This window comes from Aethalodelphis obliquidens, unplaced genomic scaffold (genome assembly GCF_003676395.1).
Source record: "Aethalodelphis obliquidens isolate GAN/ISIS:26980383/991018 unplaced genomic scaffold, ASM367639v1 scaffold10, whole genome shotgun sequence".
Lineage (NCBI taxonomy): Eukaryota > Metazoa > Chordata > Mammalia > Artiodactyla > Delphinidae > Aethalodelphis > Aethalodelphis obliquidens.
Window position 1 is genome coordinate 13,605,645 of NW_020837954.1, and position 22,526 is coordinate 13,628,170.

The 22,526-nt window shown below is 36.0% G+C and overlaps 1 protein-coding gene across 3 annotated transcripts in view; it reads left to right on the top strand.

The window, feature by feature from the left end:
• Positions 1 to 22,526, top strand: part of MIPOL1 (mirror-image polydactyly 1) — a 304,827-nt gene that overhangs the window by 91,377 nt on the left and 190,924 nt on the right. For all 3 annotated transcript variants that reach the window (XM_027111099.1, XM_027111097.1, XM_027111098.1), the window contains exons 7-9: positions 1,153 to 1,282; positions 16,723 to 16,756; positions 17,016 to 17,186. In XM_027111099.1, the coding sequence (XP_026966900.1) occupies positions 1,153 to 1,282; positions 16,723 to 16,756; positions 17,016 to 17,186 (335 nt within the window). The remainder of the gene's footprint in view (positions 1 to 1,152; positions 1,283 to 16,722; positions 16,757 to 17,015; positions 17,187 to 22,526) is intronic.

Below are 22,526 nucleotides of genomic sequence, written 5' to 3' on the forward strand. Positions count from 1 at the left end.
CTCAGGGTTTTTTTTCTTTTCCACTACTTATAATTTAAGTAATATAAAAGTAACTATCTTGATTAACAGTATATTAATCTATGACAAATCTTAGCAGAAACCCAGTGTTTTATGACCTAAAAGAACATTTCAAATATCTTTCCTAAGTTTATTTTATGGTTTGACAGTATAAATAAATTTGGTTCAGTGATCCAAGTATTTGAGCCCCTTTCTAAAATTGCAGTGATATTTTAAGCATTATATAAGATTTCAAGTAGAAATTAAGTTTGAGAAGTGACAATTTCAGGTAACATAAAAGCTCCCTATATAGTGCTGCAGAAATTTACATGATGTCATTTGTATTATAATCGATATAAATGGTGCCCCCGGAGACGTTCAGTGCTAAACCAACACAACTCTGCCCCCATTGACTCTCCTTCTTCCTCTCCTTCCATCATCTTACTGAGGTAACTACTGTTCTGAATTTGGTGTTTATCATTTCCATGTTTATTTTAATATTTTTTTATTAATTGTGTCTATCCACAAATAATAGATAGATTTGCTTTATTTTGCAACTTGCTATTTTTGTCAAATTTTCATTTTTGAGATTTGTCCATTTGTCCATAGTTAATTCATTTAAATGCTGCATAGTATTCCATTTTTAATGTACAGTAATTTCTTTATTCCTGCTCCAGTTATTGGACAATTGGGTTATTTGTAAGTTTTTGCTATTATATAATGCTGAAATAAACATTTTTATACATTGTTCCTAAGCATTTTTATACATGTTTCCTTGTGCACATGTGCAAGAATTTCTCTAGGCTTCATACCAAAGAGGAGATTTGCCAGGTTATGGACTAGGCACAACTTCAGCATTGCCAAATTGCTCATCAGAAGTTGTCGAAACATATACACCTATCTGCAGTATATTTGAATGTTTCCTTTATTTCACGTGCTCAATTTTTTTTACTATTTGACCTTGTAATTTTTGCTTTTATGGGTATGAAATAGTATCTCAATTTTGCAGTAGCTTAAAAAGATAATGTTTTCTCAAGTAAACAAATGAATTGATGCTAACTCAGCTGAATAAAATATTTTTTTTGCTTTTTATTTTTGCTAAAAGTATGCATTTTTCTTTTATTTTCACTAATTATGAATTATATATTTTGGTAGCTCTGGTTGAAGAGGTGTATTTTGCACAGAGAGAACGTGATGAAGCTATTATGTCTCGACTGCAGTTAGCCAATGAGGAGAGAGATGAAGCAATTGCACGATCCAAGCATATGGAAATGTCTCTAAAACTGTATGTACACATTTAAAACTACATATGATGTTAGGAGCATTTACAAAGTACATGAATTATGTGGTGGTTACATGTTTAAAAGTGTTACTGATGCTTATATGTTACAGTGGTAAATTCCATATCCCCACAGTCTTTTTCTAAAACTTTTGGCATGCTAGTAGTTTTCAGTCACTAAAAAAAAAAGAAAGAAAGAAAGAAAAAAGAAAAGAAAAAAAGAAATGCACAACACTCTTAGTACAGTTACTTTATTTCTTCATAGTTCTGTTGTTGATATCCTTACTCTACCTTCCTTTATGACTCCTCTTTTCTTCCCTCTCCTTATTGTCACCTCCTTGATTTATTTCAGCTCTGGGTTCTTTTACTGCTCTCTGCTTACTGTGCTCATTCCTATTCTCCACTACTTTTTAAGTCTTTTAGCTGTGGGTTCTAAACTGAAACCTGACACCTGAAATAGGGTAGAGCCTGAGAATCTACATTTTTAGCAAGTGAACCAGGTGATTCTGGTATAGGTAGATAACATACTGCACTTAGAGAAACAATGCTCTGGAAAGAATTACTTCTCCAGTTTTAATGTGCACTCCAGTCACTTGGGGAATATTGTTAAAATGCAGATTCTTGTTAGATAACGTCTGGAGTGGATCCTGAGATTCTGCCTTTTTTCAAGCTCCTAGGTCATGCAAATGATGCTAATCTAAGGTGTCCACGTTGGGTAGAAAGGCCCGAGAGCATCTAGAAATGTTACCTGCAAGATAGAATGTAGTAATCTAATATTTTTATGTTGATCCCTCAATATATTTATCAAATGTTTGCTGTGCCCAATATTGTGCTAGCCTCTGAGGGATCACAATAAAATACTAATTAAAACGTGGTGGGGGGCTTCCCTGGTGGCGCAGTGGTTGAGAATCTGCCTGCTAATGCAGGGGTCATGGGTTCGAGCCCTGGTCTGGGAAGATCCCACGTGCCACGGAGCAACTGGGCCCGTGAGCCACAACTACTGAGCCTGCACGTCTGGAGCCTGTGCTCCGCAACAAGAGAGGCCGCGATAGTGAGAGGCCCATGCACCGCGATGAAGAGTGGCCCCCGCTTGCCGCAACTAGAGAAAGCCCTTGCACAGAAACGAAGACCCAACACAGCCAAAAATAAATAAATAAATTTATTTTTAAAAAAAACGTGGTGGGAAACTCCCTGGCGGTCCAGTGGACTCCGCGCTTCCTATGCAGGGGGCACGGGTTCGATCCCTGGTTGGAGAACTAAGATCCCACAAGCCGCAGGGCGTGGCCAAAAAACAAAAAAAAAAGACAAAAAAAACCCATGGTGGTTCATTAGACAGAATCATTAAATAATTAATACTGTAGCATTCATGTTGTGACTAGGTAACGTGATTTGGTTTTTGTTTATATTAATGGTTTCATTTTTTTTTTGAAGGCTCATTCAAAAAGTAGATGGAGAGACTCATTGTAAAACATTAACTTGTTGACAACTAAAAATAAATTCAAAAATTTAGCTAAATTCCACACTGCCTACTCCCAAATAACTATCTTTATCAATAGGGAAACATTATTCCAAACATTTCTCTTTGTTTATATAAACACTACTGTCTGGAAGGATAGATGGTTGGTGGTTGAATAGATGCATACATAGAATTAATTTGATAAAAATTAATTCATTTTCTACATTCTGTTTTATTTGAGAGGCATTATATTGTAGAGGTGAAGAGCACAGATTCCAGACACAGGTACCTGTCTTTGAATCTTCACTCTTTTGCTTCCTAGCTGTACAGTCATGGACAGATTCAGAGTTTCTGGGACTCTGTTTTTTCTCTACAAAACAGGGAAATAGTGGCTGTTTTATATTGGTTGTTATGAGGACTAAATGATTTAATAAGTATTGAAAAATACTTGTAGCAAATGCTATATAAATGTTACTTGAATTGAAGAGTAGTAATCAATTGAAGTGAAACTGAAGAAATTTTTGAACTTCAGGCAGTGTTTTCTCTCAGTAAGATATATTAATTCCCAAAAGAACTATCTAAATTTAAGAGATGGAAAAACATTAAGGTGTTGGAATCTCATCAATATTTTTTGTGCAGTGTTTTAGTTAAGCAATATTATTTGACTCTCAGCTATGAAATAAATAACAGTTTTAAACTCCTTTTTTTCTTTTCTTTATGAATTCTACTTTTAAAAAATTTGTAAAAGCTGTATTGGATTCTATAGCCAAAGTGCCCCCCTTGTTTAACCTTTATTTTATATTTAAAAGGGTTGAGTAATCATTACTTGAACTTTTATCATACATGGCATTTTTACACCTGAGTTCTTTATTGTGGAGAGTTCCTGGGTAACCAAATTTCGTTTTCAAATAGGTGTTTTTGGGGTTTTTTTTTGCGGTACGCGGGCCTCTCACTGCTGTGGCCTCTCCCGTTGCGGAGCACAGGCTCCGGACGCGCAGGCTCAGCGGCCATGGCTCACGGGCCCAGCTGCTCCGCGGCATGTGGGATCTTCCCGGACCGGGGCACGAACCCGTGTCCCCTGCGTCGGCAGGCGGACTCTCAACCACTGCGCCACCAGGGAAGCCCTCAAATAGTTTTTTAAGGAAGGATTTATAAATACTTTATTCTCTACTTTAACGTACTCTAGACTGGCTGTTTGTTATCCTTATATTCAAATTGGTTATGAATAAAATTCTTGGCTCAAGTATTTTTTCATTCTAAACACTGTAAAAATGTTACTGACTTTTCTGACATTGAGTTTGCCTGAAAAGAAGTCTGAGGTCAATCATATTGCTTTTTTCCTCCCTTATAGGTGGTTTATTTTTTTCTGCCTGGGTACTTGAATGATTCTTTATTCTTGAAATAGAACAACTTAATCAGTATGTTCGGGTTGATCTGTAATATTTTTAGAACCACAGCATGCCTTTCTAAAGACTATATGATTCTTCCTTTATTTCAGGGAAATTTTACATTTGTTTTTTAGGTTTTCTATTTTAGAGACTTCAGTTATTTTTATAGGGAACTTTTATCCTTATCTATTATCTCTTCAATAATTATTTTAATTCCTGTCTTTTTCTCTGCATTCACTGTGATACTCTTAAGCCTTTCCTTTAGTTAGTAATTCCAATTGTTACTGTCCCATTCCCTGTTCTTTCTGGTTCATTTATTAAATATTTTGTTTATTTATTCTCAATGTTCCCTTAAGTTTTCTTTCTTTTTTTAATTATATAAGTTTCAGGTCTATCCTTAAGTTTTCAATTTTCCTATTCATCTACTCTTTTGTTTTAGCATCTTCTCTTTGAACTTCTTTTATTGAGTTCATGTTCGTCTTATGTTTTTCTAGAATGCCAGCCACGATAGGACAATTTTCTTCTTTCTCTTGCTTTATGTTATCTTTTATATTATGATCTTTATCTCATTTGCATGATATTTTGTCATGTGTTTGTGGTGAATTCATAGTTGGCATCTCATTTCTCTTCATCTTGCTCATGCTTAAATTGTCAAGAACTTTTCTTTGTTCTGATACAGTGCAAGTGAATTTTCCTTGATAAACATTTCATATTATTTGAAACCTATTTGCCTTTTCTGATTCTTGGCTAGGTATTGCTTCTGGGCCACTTTTCTTCATTGCTGTAAGGCAGTGGGGTAAGAGTGGTAGTTGGGAAGACCTCCTTGGGGCTAGATACTGATTCTGTTTGAAGTTCTGTCCTCTGCTTGTAGGACTTTGTTTGGTGTCTTGCACTGTTCTGACGGCTCACTCTGTCTCGTCTTGTGGATATCCTGATTCCATGGAGTATTTCTTTTGGGTTTTTATTTGTTCCACCAGTGTAGTAAAAAAAAGGCCAGCCCTGATGATTCTTGCTTCCTCTGTAAAGATTCTTCAGTAATGCAGGAAGATTTTCTTTACTTTTCTCTGGTCTGTCTACTCAACTCATTGGTCTATCAGGTTATTTCCAAGCTGTGTGGTATTAGTGAAAATTTTCCAGGATTTGGTGAGGTCACTGTCTTTTCTCAATACCTATTTTCATGTGTAAAAAGAGAAGTTGGTTGAACCTGTTGAAAATCATTTTTCCACTCTCCACCTTATCCCTACTTTTAAAAATTACTACATGATGTCCTGCTTCCTTTGCTGTTTGATTAATTTTTATCATCCGTTCAAGTGGTATGTGATGGGATACATAAATTTCTGTGTTCAGATTTCACTCCACCATCTTTACTTTGCCTTTTTTTTCAATAAACTTTTTATTTTAGAATACTTTCAGATTTACAGAAAAGTTGTGAAGATAGTACAGAGTTCCCTCACCCAGTTTCCCTTATTGCTAACATCTTACATTACTATGGTACATATGTCACAGGGGAGAAATCAATATTGTTATACAACTATTTACTAAAGGCCACACTTTATTCAGATTTCACTGCTTCTCCCTGATGTCCTTTTTATTTTCCAAGATCCTATCCAGGATTCCATAGACATTTAGTTACTATGTCTCCGTTGCCTACTCTGCTGTGTGACATTTTCTCAGACTTTCCCTGTTTTTGATGACAGTTCTGGAATATTGGTCAGGTATTTTATAGAATGTTTCTCAATTTCACTTTTTCTGAAGTTTTTCTCATGATTAGACTGAGGTATTGGTTTTATGGGACAGAGAGTACAGGGGTGAAATGCCATTTTCATCACATCATTTCAAGGTTATCTTCTATCAATATGACTTACAGCCAGTGATGTTAATCTTGGTCACCTGGCCAAGGTAGTACTTGCCATGTTTCTCTTCTGTAAAGTTACCCACATTCCTCTTTCATACTCTGCTCTTTGAAGCAAATCACTAAAGTGCAGCTTGTACTCAATGATGGGCTGCGGAGTGTGGGCTAGGAGGTTAATTGAGTTCTAGCTTCCTCAGCAGAGAATATCTACATAAATTATTTGTAATTCTTCAGTACAGGACATTTGTATCCCTCATTTTTTTATTTAGTTATATCTGTATGGACTCATTGATATTCATTTAATACTTCAAATTATAATCTAATACTATGTTATTTTGTTGATTGGAGTATTCCAGCTTTTTTTTTTAATGTCTTTATTGGAGTATAATTGCTTTACAATGATGTGTTAGTTTCTCCTTTATAACAAAGTAAATCAGCTGTATATATACATATATCCCCATATCTCATCCCTCTTGCATCTCTCTCATACCCTCCCTATCCCACCCCTCTAGATGGTCACAAAGCACCAAGCTGATCTCCCTGTGCTATGTGGCTGCTTCCCACTAGCTATCTATTTTACATTTGGTAGTGTATATATGTCCACGCCACTCTCTCATTTCGTCCCAGCTTACTCTTCCCCCTCCCCATGTCCTCAAGTACATTCTCTACATCTGCATCTTTATTCCTGCTCTGCCCCTAGGTTCTTCAGAACCTTTTTTTTTTTTTTAAGATTCCATATATGTGTTAGCATACGGTATTTGTTTTTCTTTTTCTGACTTACTTCACTCTGTTTGACAGTCTCTAGGTCAATCCAATCACCACAAATAACTCAATTTCATTTCTTTTTATGGCTGAGTAATATTCCATTGTATACATGTGCCACATCTTCTTTATCCATTCATCTGTTGATGGACACTTAGGTTGCTTCCATGTCCTGGCTATTGTAAATAGAGCTGCAATGAACATTGTGGTACATGAGTCTTTTTGAATTATGGTTTTCTCAGGGTATATGCTCAGTAGTGGGATTGCTGAGTCGTATGGTAGTTCTATTTTTAGTTTTTTAAGGACCCTCCATACTGTTCTCCATAGTGGCTGTATCAATTTACATTCCCATTACATTCTCATGGGTTCCCTTTTCTCCACACCTTCTCCAGCATTTATTGTTTGTAGATTTTTTGATGATGGCCATTCTGACCGATGTGAGGTGATACCTCATTGTAGTTTTGATTTGCATTTCTCTAATGATTAGTGATGTTGAGCATCCTTTCATGTGTTTGTTGGCAATCTGTATATCTACTTTGGAGAAATGTCTATTTAGGTCTTTTGCCCATTTTTGGATTGGGTTGTTTGGTTTTTGATATTGAGCTGCATGAGCTGCTTGTAAATTTTGGAGATTAATCCTTTGTCATTTGCTTCATTTGCAAATATTTTCTCCCATTCTGAGGGTTGTCTTTTCATCTTGTTTATGGTTTCCTTTGCTGTGCAAAAGGTTTTAAGTTTCATTAGGTCCCATTTGTTTATTTTTGTTTTTATTTCCATTTCTCTAGGAGGTGGGTCAAAAAAGATCTTGTTGTGATTTATGTCATAGAGTGTTCTGCCTGTGTTTTCCTCTAAGAGTTTGATGGTCTCTGGCCTTACATTTAGGTCTTTAATCCATTTTGAGTTTATTTTTGCATATGGTGTTAGGGAGCGTTTTAATTTCATTCTTTTACATGTAGCTGTCCGGTTTTCCGAGCACCACTTATTGAAGAGGCTGTGTTTTCTCCACTGTATATTCTTGCCTCTTTATCAAAGATAAGGTGACCATATGTGCGTGGGTTTATCTCTGGGCTTTCTATCCTGTTCCATTGATCTATCTTTCTGTTTTTGTGCCAGTACCATACTGTATTGATTACTGTAGCTTTGTAGTATAGTCTGAAGTCGGGTAGCCTGATTCCTCCAGCTCCGTTTTTCTTTCTCAAGATTGCTTTGGCTATTCAGGGTTTTTGTGTTTCCATACAAATTGTGACAGTTTTTGTCCTAGTTCTGTGAAAAATGCCATTGATAGTTTGATAGGGACTGCATTGAATCTGTAGATTGCTTTGGGTAGTATAGTCATTTTCACATTGTTGATTCTTCCAATCCAAGAACATGGTATATCTCTCCATCTGTTTGTATCATCTTTAATTCCTTTCATCAGTGTCTTATAGTTTTCTGCATACAGGTCTTTTGTCTCCTTAGGTAGGTTTATTCCTAGGTATTTTATTCTTTTTGTTGCAGTGGTAAATGGGAGTGTTTCCTTAATTTCTCTTTCAGATTTTTCATCATTAGTGTATAGGAATGCCAGAGATTTCTGTGCATTAATTTTGTGTCCTGCTATTTTACCACATTCATTGATTAGCTCTAGTAGTTTTCTGGTAGCATCTTTAGGATTCTCTATGTATAGTATCATGTCATCTGCAAACAGTGACAGCTTTACTTCTTCTTTTCTGATTTCGATTCCATTTATTTCTTTTTCTTCTCTGATTGCTGTGACTAAAACTTCCAAAACTATGTTGAATAATAGTGGTGAGAGTGGGCAACCTTGTCTTGTTCCTGATCTTAGAGGAAATGGTTTCAGTTTTTCACCATTGAGAATGATGTTGGCTGTGGGTTTGTCATATATGGCCTTTATTATCTTGAGGAAAGTTCCCTCTATGCCTACTTTCTAGAGGGTTTTTATCGTAAATTGGTGTTGAATTTTGTCAAAAGCTTTTTCTGCGTCTGTTGAGATGATCATATGGTTTTTCTCCTTCAGTTTGTTAATATGGTGTATCACATTGATTGATTTGCATATATTGAAGAATCCTTGCATCCCTGGGATAAATTCCACTTGATCATGGTGTATGATCCTTTTACTGTGCTGTTGGATTCTGTTTGCTAGTATTTTGTTGAGGATTTTTGCATCTATGTTCATCAGTGATATTGGCCTGTAGTTTTCTTTCTTTGTGACATCTTTGTCTGATTTTGGTGTCATGGTGATGCTGGCCTCATAGAATATGTTTGGGAGCGTTCCTCTCTCTGCTATATTTTGGAAGAGTTTGAGAAGGCTAGGTGTTGACTCTTCTCTAAATGTTTGATAGAATTCGCCTGTGAAGCCATCTGGTCCTGGGCTTTTGTTTGTTGGAAGATTTTAATCACAGTCTCAATTTCAGTGCTTGTGATTGGTCTGTTTATATTTTCTCTTTCTTCCTGGTTCAGTCTCAGAAGGTTATGCTGTTCTAAGAATATGTCCATTTCTTCCAGATTGTCCATTTTATTGGCATATAGTTGCTTGTAGTAACTTCTCATGATCCTTTGTATTTCTGCAGTGTCAGTTGTTACTTCTCCTTTTTCATTTCTAAGTCTCTTGATTTGAGTCTTCTCCCTTTTTTTCTTGATGAGTCTGGCTAATGGTTTATCAGTTTTGTTTATCTTCTCAAAGTACCAGCTTTTAGTTTTATTGATCTTCGCTATTGTGTAGTATTTCAACTTTGACCATTGGAAACTCTTTTAGGTGGCTCCTACATGCCTTTGACATGTTCCCATCCTTTTGATTTTTTTAACCATTTCTTACTTTCTGGCACTGCAGCCTTCTCCAGGGTCATGTTATGGGGATATGCCCACCCCACCAGCAATGAATCAGAGTTCTTGTTGCTCACCATCTTTGCCAGTATTTGGAATTGTCATTCTTGTTTTGCTTTTTTTCTTATTTTGAACATTAGCCATTCTCTCATGACAGATGATATTGAGCTCCTGTTTATTTACCATCTGTATATCTTCTTTGGTAAAATGTCTGTTCAGATATTTGACCAGTTTTTTACATTGGGTTGTTTCCTTTTTGTTAATTTTAAGTGTTTGTTATATATTCTGGATGTAAGTCGTTTTTCAGGTATGTGGTTTTCAAATATTTTCTTCCAGTCCACGTTTTGTATTTTTCTTCTCTTAACAGTGTGCTTAGCAGGATATAAGTTTTAAATTTTGATAAAATCCAGTTTATTGATTGTTTTTCTTTCATGTTTTGTACTTTTAGAGTTGAATCTAAAACTCATTGTCATATGTAAGGTCACACCAAGTTTTCTCCTATGTTTTCTTCTATGAGTTATAAATTTCGTGTTTTACATTTAGGCCTACAATCTGTTTTGAGTTGATTTTTGTGTAAAGTGATACATGGTACATGTAAATGGTCTTTTTTTTTTTTGCATGTGGACATTTATTTATTCTAGTACCATTTGTTGAAAATGGTATCATTTCTCCACTAATTTCCTTTGCACCTTTGCCAAAAGTTATGACTATTCATGTGTGTTAATTTCAGGACTTACTTGTCTGTCCATTGATCTGTGTTTCTATCCCTTTGCCAGTACCACACATTCTTGATTACTAAATCTTTATGTTACGTCTTGAAATCGGATAATGTCATCCCTCTAAACTTTGCTCTTTTATTGTAGAATTATTTTGACTATTCTGGTACGTTTGCCTTTCCATATACCTTTAAGAATCAGTTTGTTTTTATCTACAAAACAGTTGTTGGGACCCAATGTGTTTAAACATACTCTTCAAAATAGATACCTTTTTTTCTTTTTTTCAGTAATGCAGCTATTAAAAACTTTAGAACTTTTCTTTAGAGATTTGCAAGTACTATTACCTTCAATTTGTCAACTGCTGCACCGTACTATACTTAGCATGTAATTTATGACCATAAATCTTTTATGTAGATTGATCACCAATTTTATTCATAAAATTTGCTTCTCAATAGTTTTTACTGGTTTTTTTTTGTTTTGTTTTTTTGTTTTTGCGGTATGTGGGCCTCTCACTATTGTGGCCTCTCCCGTTGCAGAGCACAGGCTCCGGACGCACAGGCTCAGCAGCCATGGCTCACAGGCCCAGCCGCTCCGCGGCATGTGGGATCTTCCCAGACTGGGGCACGAACCCGTGTCCCCTGCATCGGCAGGCGGACTGTCAACCACTGCACCACCGGGGAAGCCCAGTTTTTACTGTTTTTAGAAATAAAATTCACCCCCAAAAGATAACAAATCCGTTTTTTATACAATGTCACAACTCATTGAGTGATAATCAGGCTTTATAGGTGAAAAAACTTAGAGTGGTTGACTGCCTGCCCAAAGAGTCATAGTCAGTCACTTATACATTGCAGGACTTATCTACCTCAGAGCTATACAGGCATCTCAACCTTAGCATATCCAAAATGGAATTATTAATTTATTTTTAAAACCTGATCCTCCTTAATTCCCTGTAACTATCGGCAGCACAACCACCTGCCCACATATCCAAACAAAAACTTTTTCCTCAGAACTCCTATTAAATTGGTCTCTTAGTTTTGTTCATTCTGTCTCTTTAAGTGATGGATCTAAATTGAGCCTATCCTTCTTCCCTAAACTTTTAAATCTTCCATTGTCTATTTACTTTAATCTGTACATATGTTTTGTTATAGTTTTTATTACAATACATGAAAATTAGGGTTCCTTGAGGCGAGACTTTTTCATTTTGTTCTTGGTAGCATTCCTATTGAGGGAGGAATGGGGAATGGAGAAAAGGAAAACAGTCCCAAGACTTATCTTTTAGTTAATTAGTCCATTCAATAAATATTTATTGAATATTTATTATCTGTCAAGTACAGTGCTAGTTGCAGGAACACAGCATTATGGTTTCAATTTAGTTAAGATCAGCATTAAGTAAATATGAATAATTACATAAATACTCAAAATAGGATCAAGTGATATGAAGAATTATTGGTTCCTAAGAAAAGTTTATAGACAGCTATATTACAGTCTAGGGGTTCAGGTGAGGGGATCAGGAAAAATCATACAGAAGAAGCAAGAACAACAACAGCAACAAATAGCATTTCAGTACAGTTTTAAATGGCACTGTGGAGGCTCTTTTCTACTCAGTTGAAGTCTATAGGCTCTGAACTTCAATAGTGCATTTTAGACTAAATCTTTGTTAAGATAGAACCAATTTATAACTGAGCTTTGCTTGACTGAAAGGCATATTTAGAGGCATTGAGTATAAGATGAAATTGTATAAATTATTTCACATCTTTTTGTTTTAATTCCTTACTTCTTGCTTCCTATAATCTGGAAATTCCTTCCTTCTTTTTTCTCTCGTCATCTTTTCCACTTCCGATCTACTTTTCATCTTTCTGTATGTTTGTCTTGTCTTATTATTCTGCTGCTTCTCTGCTTTCCCTTACCTCTTGAATTGTTAATGCTTTTTTCTTTGTCTCTTTTGCTTTTATCCAAAACTAGGAAAAAGTAAAAAGGATTCAGGTTAAAACGACTTACATATGCATGCCAATATAGACATGTTTGCATAGGTACATTCCAACTTTTGAGAACATGGTATCTATTTTTCAATCTGTTATTGTTGGTGTATTTTTTATATTAAAGGTGGCACTGTGTAAGAAAGGAGACTTAGGAAAAAAAACAATTTAGAATTTTTTGATAAGCTGATCACTTGTTCTTTTTATCATTTGGGGGTCAAAGTTTTGCTTCTTCCCATTGAACAAGGTAAAGGACTATAGGTTCAGAAAGGAAAGATGTGATATTGACTGATTTAGGAATAAATCAAGATATGTGACATTTCATGCATGAGTCTTTTCACTTAGAGTGCAAGGTTGTCAGTCAGAATTTGCATGGTATAGGAAATCAATTGAAACTTGAACCTATGGACATTTACTTCAGCAATATTCTTACTGATTATCATGACTGTCTAGTTAGACTGTTGTAGGCATAATTTAAAGATTATGAAAGGTTGCAATTCTTTTGTTTAATTGTAAACTTCATATTAATGATACATAATGTATAGTTTGTTGGCTGTATGTCATATAATACCAACTATTACTTTGTCTTTATTAAGCTAGTAAAACTATGTGTTGTACATGCTGCTAGTAAACCTTAAACCTAAAAAGTCATTTTACATAGAAAATTATGTGTCTTATATAACTGTTTCAAATTGCTTCCTTTTTCTTAAAGGTAAGTTGTTTGTCTAATTTTTGTTTTCTTAAGTGATATAGTAAGTAATGTCCTTATTGTAGGACTGAATTTAATTTTCTGGAAGCCACTATTGTTGATTTTTTATCTTTAACTAGATATTAAATGACCCACCTCAGAAAAATGTGTCAAATATACTGAATTGGCACTTACAGTGTATTAACATCAAAGATCTGATCTCATTTTTCAATACTCTGTATCAGGGATCAGCAAAGTAAGGACCTATGGTGCAAATCCAGCCTTCCACTTGTTTTGTAAATAAAGTTTTATTTGAATACAACCACACCTGTTCATTTACATATTGTCTATGAATAGATTTTCTTCTTCAAAGGCAGAATTTAGTAGCTGCAACAGAGAACATATGGTAAAGCCTAAAATATTAACTGACCCTTTACAAAAAAAGTTTGCTCATCCCTACTCTATATAATCTAATTGAGACTAAATTACTATGTAGTTGATCTTTGATATCTGTGACAAATACTTCCTGAAACTTTTAAAGAAATGCAAATTTAAACACAACCATACCTGTTCATTTACATATTGTCTGTGAATGAGTTTGCACTACAAAGGCAGACTTTACTAGGTACAAGAGTTTTTCTTTTTAATTATTTATTTTATTTTTGGTTGCGTTGGGTCCTCGTTGCTGCACGCAGGCTTTCTCTAGTTGTGGCGAGCAAGCAGGGGCTACTCTTGTTGCGGTGCATGGACTTCTCATTGCGGTGGCTTCTCTTGTTGCTGAGCACAGGCTCTAGGCACGTGTGCTTCAGTAGTTGTGGCTCACGGGCTCTAGCGCACAGGTTCAGTAGTTGTGGCACACGGGCTTAGTTGCTCCGCGGCATGTGGGATCGTCACGGACCAGGGCTCGAACCCGTGTCCCCTGCATGATTCTTAACCACTGTGCCACCAGGGAAGTCCCTCTTATTTTTTTTAAATAGGCATTTTTATTATTTTTTTAATTTTTATTGGAGTATAGTTGATTTACAATGCTGTGTTAGTTGCAGGTGTACAGCAAATAAGAACCTGCTGTATAATAAAAGGTTTTAAGTTTTATTTTCCTCTCGGTGACCATTTATCACTATATTTATATCAATTATAAAGGCTAATAACAAAGCAAAATAGAGATTCACATGCCAAGTGGTTGATGTGGCTCACTCATGCCCTGCATGTCATACCTGACACACTCACTCACCAAAACATAATTCACATTCATTTATCAGAAAATGATAAATCACTATATATCATGTACTTTTAAGGGCAATCACATAAGTTTTTTATTTTTTTGTGGTACGCGGGCCTCTCACTGTTGTGGCCTCTCCCATTGCGGAGCACAGGCTCCGGACGCGCAGGCTCAACGGCCATGGCTCACGGGCCTAGCCACTCCACGGCATGTGAGATCTTCCCAGACTGGGGCATGAACCCATGTCCCCTGCATCGGCAGGCGGACTCTCAACCACTGTGCCACCAGGGAAGCCCCCACATAAGTTATTTATGGTCAGAATGCTAAATTTATGTGCCGAGGATCTAGTATATAACATCTGATAAGAAAATTTGATTTTAATTTTTTTTTAATTTTGGTTGTTAGCAGGGAATTTAATATTAGACTAAATACAGTTATCTTAACCATTTCCTATTGAAAGCTGTGAATTTAAAACATTTAAACTCTTCATTTGCTTTTCCTTAAAGTAATAGTTCTTCATTTTGCATTGCCTGAAAAAAACATATAAATATTACATAGGAATTTCATGCACTTTTTGTTATGTTGATTATTTGGAATATATGAATTACTTAACCTACCTACACTGTTATTTTCTTTTTGATCATATGTAACTCTTTGAAACAAAAAAAGGGAGTTGCATAATACTGAGAACTAATTTTTTTTTAAGTTCCCAGTAATCTGTGAATCTAAATGCTTAATTTCCATGTAGCTTTTTACATTTTAAATGATCAAGTTTCATAAATTGTGAAGTTTATAAATATTGAAACTTCTTTGGAAACTGCCATTAATTGACCTTAGTTTGATTTCATCTAAAAAGAACTACATTAAGGTAAATATTCCTTACCACATATGGCTTCCCTAAAAATCATATTTAGCCAACCAATAACTGATGGTTAAATGCCACTCATGTTCTTCAAATACTTTTACATGATCATAAATAAGTGGAAGAATTTTATCTTATACTTTTCCACTGTGTTTTTTAATTGAATAAAAAGGAAGTGATGGGCTTCCCTGGTGGTGCAGTGGTTGAGAGTCCGCCTGCCGATGCAGGGGACATGGGTTCGTGCCCCAGTCTGGGAAGATCCCACATGCCGCGGAGCGGCTGGGCCCGTGAGCCATGGCCGCTGAGCCTGCGCGTCTGGAGCCTGTGCTCCGCAATGGGAGAGGCCACAACAGTGAGAGGCCCACGTACTGCCAAAAAAAGAAAAAAAAAAGGAAGTGATTATCCTCATAGTTTTTGTAGACTAAGCTTTTATGAAGCAGGATATTTGAAAACTTGATTTATTGTGGGAGAAAAAGATAAGAGTACATATTTGCCCTTATTGGAATGTGAATCCAAGGGGACATTAGTAGTTTGAGATAAACATTAAATAGATATAATTCAAAATTACTACACCTACCTATTGACTTACACCATTTAAATATGGGTAGAAATAGTTTTTTTGATAAATGTTCATATATTTTCCTGTGCAAATGTAATGTTCTAAAATCTATACTTTCTCTCCATGATTATAGCAGTTTGATTGAACTGTGGAGTTTGGAACAATTTTGTAACAAATTTGTTAAGTGTCTTCTGTAATCTTTTCCTAGTATCCTTTTTTTGTGGTAAATGTTAAATCACAGGAGCACAGAAATGGAGGGGGAAAAGTTGAAACACGAATTTGGATATCTAAGCTTTTAAGTACAATTTTTAAATAATTGAAATCATTTCTAAAATCTCCATCATTTCACTGGTACCCATTACAGGTTTTCATTTAATCTACCCAATTTAATGACTACCTAAATTATATTATATACATTTTCTAAATATGTCATTTAGAACTTCTTTCTTTACTTTAACTGCATTTCAATTTACCAACATCAACAAACATAAACACTATGACTCTTAAAAGACAAAAAGTCCATTTATGAAGAGAACAAGTTTACTTTTTTTGCCTTTAAATTGAATAATTCTATGTTATGCAAAAAAGAAAATAACATTAGTCATTTAAAAATGTGACCAATTTTGGTCAGCCTTTCTATATAGCGTATTTGTTTCAACAAATAGGTAGCACCAGGAGATTTTCAGGTCAAATTTAGTGGTAGTTATTTATCATTGCTTTTGAGGGAACATAGTTAAACTTTGTAATAAAAATACTTGCTTTGTTTTATTTGTGATAATGTCCAAAAAGGATAGGAAATACAGTTTCTGGTAAGAATTGAAAGTCTAGAAATAAATATAATGATGAGAATGAGTACTTCTATCACTGGGGAACTTTCTTCATCTAAGCACATATGAACAATTGATCCTTGTAGTCATATATAGCAGTAAACATTAATAACTTAACAGTCTGAAGTCAGTGCAGAAGATATGGAGCATTATTGAAAGATGGAGTCGAGCAGGTGGCACTTTAATATGTTCAATGTCATGGTTGACTCTAAAGACTAGTCGAATGAAATTACTTGAGGTTCTAAAGATTTAAAAAGCGAACTCATTTTGCTGCACTAAGGAAATGCTACTGATCAGGCTTTCTGTGTCCCTTTTTTCTAGGCTAGAAAATATTAACCCTGAAGAAAATGACATGGTAAGCCATTCTCTGAGGAGATTTCTTGATGTCAGTCTTATATCTTAGAGGCTTAAGTTCAATTGAGTGGGTTTCAAGAACTAAGATGTGGGAAAAAGAAGAATTGACACACTAATAATGTACATCTTTGCTGCAATATGAAAATTCAATAACTTTACTCAGTCAATTTACAATTCACATGTGCCTATTAATTAAAACCCTATATTAAATAAAATATATTAAAACTTCATGTCTGACTAACATATAATGGTGTTGGTAGACATTACAGGAATTACTGAACAGAATAAACAATGCAGACACAGGGATAGCTATTCAGAAGAATGGAGCTATAATTGTGGATAGAATCTACAAGACCAAGGAATGTAAAAAGAGAATAACTGCAGAAGAAATGAATGCAGTGATTGAAGAACGGGATGCTGCTTTGTCTCAGGTAACTGCATGTACAATATCTGTAAAAAGCATACACTTAACATTTTCCCCTCTTTCTTTACATTAAAAAATGACTTTTCCCCACATATTCTTAATTCGAATTAGTTTTTAGATTATAATTAATACCACAATGATTAGCTATATTAAAATAATCACATATTTTGTTATATCATTCTTCAAGTATATGCATTCTAATAAAACTGTTAGCTTGTTATAAAATTTTAGTTATATTCTTTAAAGTAATCACTTTTATATGAGACTTCTTACTTGAGTCACAGTTTTGTGAGGGCTGACATTGTCTTTATTACTGTTTTATTATTTATTATTATTTATTTATTATTACTAGTGCCTAATCCAGTGCCTTTTAGTATACATTGATAAAGGAATCAAATTATTAGGGTATTCCTTTCTGAACATTACTTATACCTTCCTGCTCTAACTGAAACCTGATTACCGCCCTGAGGATACCGCTTCCACTGCAGTCCTCTCAAATGTGAATATATTCCCTCGCCCAGCAGTTGGACCACTGGGCTTGGAGGCTTGTTCCTCATTAGTGTTTTTAGATCATTGTTCCTTTATTCTCTCTAAACACCTCCAGCTTTGAGGCCCATGAATCAGATTGTATCACCCATTACACACTCCTGTTGCAGTCGTGTACACATTCCCGTGTCGCTTCCCTCATTTCTTAAAGATTTTAGGATCTATTTCACTGTCTCTTTCTTCAGCCTACTCCTGTCACAGTTCTTGGTGATTTAAATATCTATGTAGGTGATACCTTCAATATCCCTCTCATCTCTTTGAATCTCCTCCAATAATCCACATACGCTATACTCTTTCTGCCATCCACCCTATGGTCATACCCTGTTCTTGGTCATTATCAGTCTCAATTTCAAGCATCCCGCTTAATGACCACCATTTGTTATCTTTCCAGCTCACTCTAGAACTCTAACTCTTGCAAATTGTCAACTCTCCTGGCACCTGATTATATTGATCTTACCACCTCTTTTCCTATCCCTTAATCCCCTCATGTCCTCACTTCCCTCTTCATCTAGTTTGGATTCCATGGCTCACCGTAATTATCACCAACTTGCATGTAATATAACCTCAGTTGTTTTGGCCCTCTCTTCCTTTATCCTGCTCACCTAGCAAAACCTAAGTTTTATAAATTTAACTTTCTGCCTGTTCTACACCTTCACAGCTTTATATGGCAGGAGACTATCACACAAATTTGCTGACTGAACTTACCTTGAGTTCATGACCACCGTCTTCAAGTAGCCCCTTGGTGTTGCCTGGCAACCTTCCACTCAGTCTCCCCCTCTGGAGGACTATTTTATCTTTCTCCTTTCTCCTCAAGCATCCAACGTCTGCCTCCCAATAGAAAAAAGAATTTCTGCTTGTCCCCACCATTTCATTCACCAGCCTACCTGCATTTGCACCCATATACTCTGCCTTTTCTACTTTCTTTTTTACATGCTTCTGCTTAAGGACAACTTCTCTGTTTCACACTAGTTTACATCTTTCCTTGCCTGCTTAAGGTTATCACTTAACCAATTGTCCCTTTTCTCTCCTATTTCATAAAATGTTTCCTTATTAGTTCATTTCTGTCACTGTGTGAGATTCTTTACTATATCCCATGGAGGGTGGGTGAAAGTTTTGGTAAGTCTTGGTCAGCTTGTGGTTCACTGAGAGCAGAGTATTCACTAGGGCTCTACTCCTGGAGAATCCTCTATTCTAGTATTTGTCTCTTTTGCATTGTAAGACAATGGGAAACTCCATTATTCTTTTCACAGGGCTTAAGGCTTAGCTTTTTTTTTTTTTTGCGGTACTCGGGTCTCTCACTGCTGCGGCCTCTCCCACCGCGGAGCACAGGCTCCGGATGCACAGGCTCAGCAGCCATGGCTCTCCGGCCCAGCCGCTCCGCGGCATGTGGGATCCTCCCGGACTGGGGCACGAACCCGCGTCCCCTGCATCAGCAGGCGGACTGTCAACCACTGCACCACCAGGGAAGCCCTAAGGCTTAGCTTTTTAACTTTCAGCCCTATACAGTTTTGAGAGTTAGCAAATGATTTGAGATGGAACCAAGTCTCAAATCTCCAATTTTGTCACTTCAGCCCTGCATAACTGCAAGAAGCTTAGATGATTTCTCTGTCCTCCAGCAGGAGCCCTCTGTATAGTCAAAGCCGGATTTCTCAGCCTCTTGCCCATTCTCTGAACCTTTAAAACTCAGGGGGAAAACAATGACCTCAGATCTTCAAATCACCTGTCTCCAGTTAACCCCTCTTCAGAATCCCAGCTGCTCAAGTTATTGTTGCAGCAGCAACCTTCTGATGTCTTAAACAGATATTTTTTAAAAATTTAATCTGGCTTTTCTTGTTCTTGGCTGGAGAATTGTTGTGCCACAAATGATTCTATCCTATCTCAATGTGGAAATCTGACATTTATCTTCAGATTAAAATTGGGAAAAGTTCAATTTAAACTTTTAAAGTGGGCAGCTGTTTTTAGCATTTTGTGCCCTCCCAAGTGTATTCAATCTTGGATCATTCAATATATTGTTGAAGAGATAGCCAAAACTATTTTTCTGTGCTTGAAACAATTATAAACTCAAACATTTGATATTTTTAGAAATCATCTATTTTGTTAAGTTAACTAAAACACCCATGTACATAGAGAACTTACCACTTTCTTCCTTTATCCCTGCTATATTCCAAGTCTTTATTACAAGGCCTTTGCTTTCGTGTTTTGGATATATTTTATATACCAACCCCCCTGGCCCTTTTGGCAAAAGTCCACATCCCAACCTCCATTCCCATGCCTAACTTATTCAGTGCTCAGAGGCTAGGCCCTTCACCTACTGCATCAGGTACCAACTGAGGTCCAATAACTGAAAATCTCTATAATATTATCCTACCGACTACAAGTAGCAGCGAGGCCCAAAGCCTCCTGTTGCCAGGCTCTGACCATCTATGAATGTCCTTGGAAATCGAAACTAGCCTAGAACTAGCCTAATTTAGCCAGAACCCCAAGGAATAGTATGATAATTATGTGAAAACTTGACTGGACCACAGGGTGTCCAGATATTTGGTAAAATGTTATTTCGGGGTATGTCTGTGAGAGTGTTTCTGTATGAGATTAACATCTGAATCTTACATCATTGGCTCTCCTGGTTCTCAGGCCTTCGGACTCAAGCCGGAACTATACCATTTTCTTATGATTTGAGTGAGATTTTGGATTTTTGGAAAGAATACCACAGAAATTTCACCTTAATTAGCACTATTTTCTCTTTCCCCAGGCTGAGCATCTCAGCATACTTCAACCCCTTCCCTGAGTTTCCTTTTTTTTGTTGTCTTGTAGTTGTTAATTTTCCCTTGTTGGTCTATCAAGGCTGAATGATTGATCATAAATTTCTATTACCTGAACACCGTGCAGAGAATCTTAACTCACCACTATTTTCTGGAAATAAGTCACTCCAAATTCCATCTTAACCCTTTTAATTTGTACACTTTTCTTAATTGTGTTTGTCATTGAAAATATTTTTAAAACATTTATGTGCCTCTTTTAACCAGAATATAATTAGTACATCTTTTTTTGATAGTTAATTCATTTTTGTCAAATGCTATAATGAAAACTATAGATCCTGAGATCTTTCAGGTCCAGAGTTGACAAATACAAAAAGCAGGGAGGACCAAGGGGTAATCATCAGGTTAATTAAAGAAATTCAGCTAAACATTTCACTAGTCAGTTTTCTCCTTCTCTATATCCGCAAGCTGTATCATGCACTAAGCGCAATAAAATGAAAGATAAACCAAATAAGAGGAAGACATGAATCCAGTCCAATAATACAATGAAGAAAATTCTAGGAAGACAGCTGAACAATGTACAAAAAGTACAGTTGGTCTGTTGCTTTATAACTCTTTCTACCTTTAAGCATGTTTTCCCCTCTCACTGACACATGCTTCTATCCACTTGTTACTTGCTTGTCTACCTACTACTTTAAAGCTAATTTAAATATCATCTCTTCAATAAAGTTCTCTCACATGAAGCAATATTGATAGATATCTTCTTTTTGCCCACATTTTACTTTACATCCTATTACAGTACTTGTCACACTGCAGTACAGTTAATTGACTTTATGCCTGTCTTCCCACCTAGCGTGAAGGTAAGAACTGTTCTTTATCTGTGTCTATTAGTCCTTAGGACAGTGTAGGCACAAAATATAGGCTTGTTGAATTAATGAACTGATGAGCTTAGCTGTTTTAGATCTATTTCAAGATACATTGAACTAAAAGAAGTTAGTGAAATATTATTCATTCATCCACATTTTATTAAGGACCTGTTATATGTCTGTGTTGGGGAATTCAGCAATGATCCAAATATAGAAGGCTCTTACTCTTACGGAACTTACATTTTAGTATGGAAATATAGATAGTGAACAAATAAATGAATAAAGTATTTTCAGTTAGGGATGTAATAAAAATAAAAAGGTAATGGAGAGTGACTGCAATTGGTAGGAGGATTGTCACTTTAAATAGGGTGATCAAGGCAGTCCTTTTGTTTAATTGTTGAATTTTGGTGAATAGTTGAATTGAGACTTGAAAGAGGAGAAGGATCCAGCCATGCAAAATCTGTGAAGAGAGCATTCCATCAGAAAAGAATACATCAACAATGCCCTGTGAGAGGGAACAAGCTTAGTGTGTTTAAGGCTCTGATGTAAATACTCCAAGCTTAAATATGGTTGAAGTGCAGTGAGCAAGGAAGATAGCAGCAAGTGACGAGGTAGAAGAGATAGGCAGCAGACAAATTTGTAAGGTCTTGTATGCCATGGTAAGGGCTAAAAATTGTGTATAAATGCAGGAGATATTGAGGGAGAAAGGCTGTTGCAATAGTCCAAGTCAAAGATGAAACTGATGGTAGCTCAGTGGGGCAATTGTAGATTTAGAGAAGTAGACAGATTTGGGAAATATTTCAATAGTATAGTGAGTAGACCTTGAAGACAGATTGGTTTGGGGCATAAGGGAGCTGGAAGAATTAGGCTGAGTCTATTTTGGGCTTGAACAGTGTAAAGATATTCACTTCCATTTTTGTGATGGGCAAGTTTTGGGGGGAATATGAATGTATTTCGGAAGGGAATTTACATTTTCTCTGGATGTGGTATATTTGAGATGATTCTTAAAAATCCATATGGAAGTGTTGAGCAGGCACTTGGCTATTGCAGTCATCAGCATATAGATAGTTAAAGCTGTGGGTCTAGATCAAACCAGGGAAAGATAATTGAGAAAGAAAGGGCTTAGGATCAAGCCCTGTGGTCTGTCAATAATTTAGCAGTTGGCCAAAGTAGAAGGAG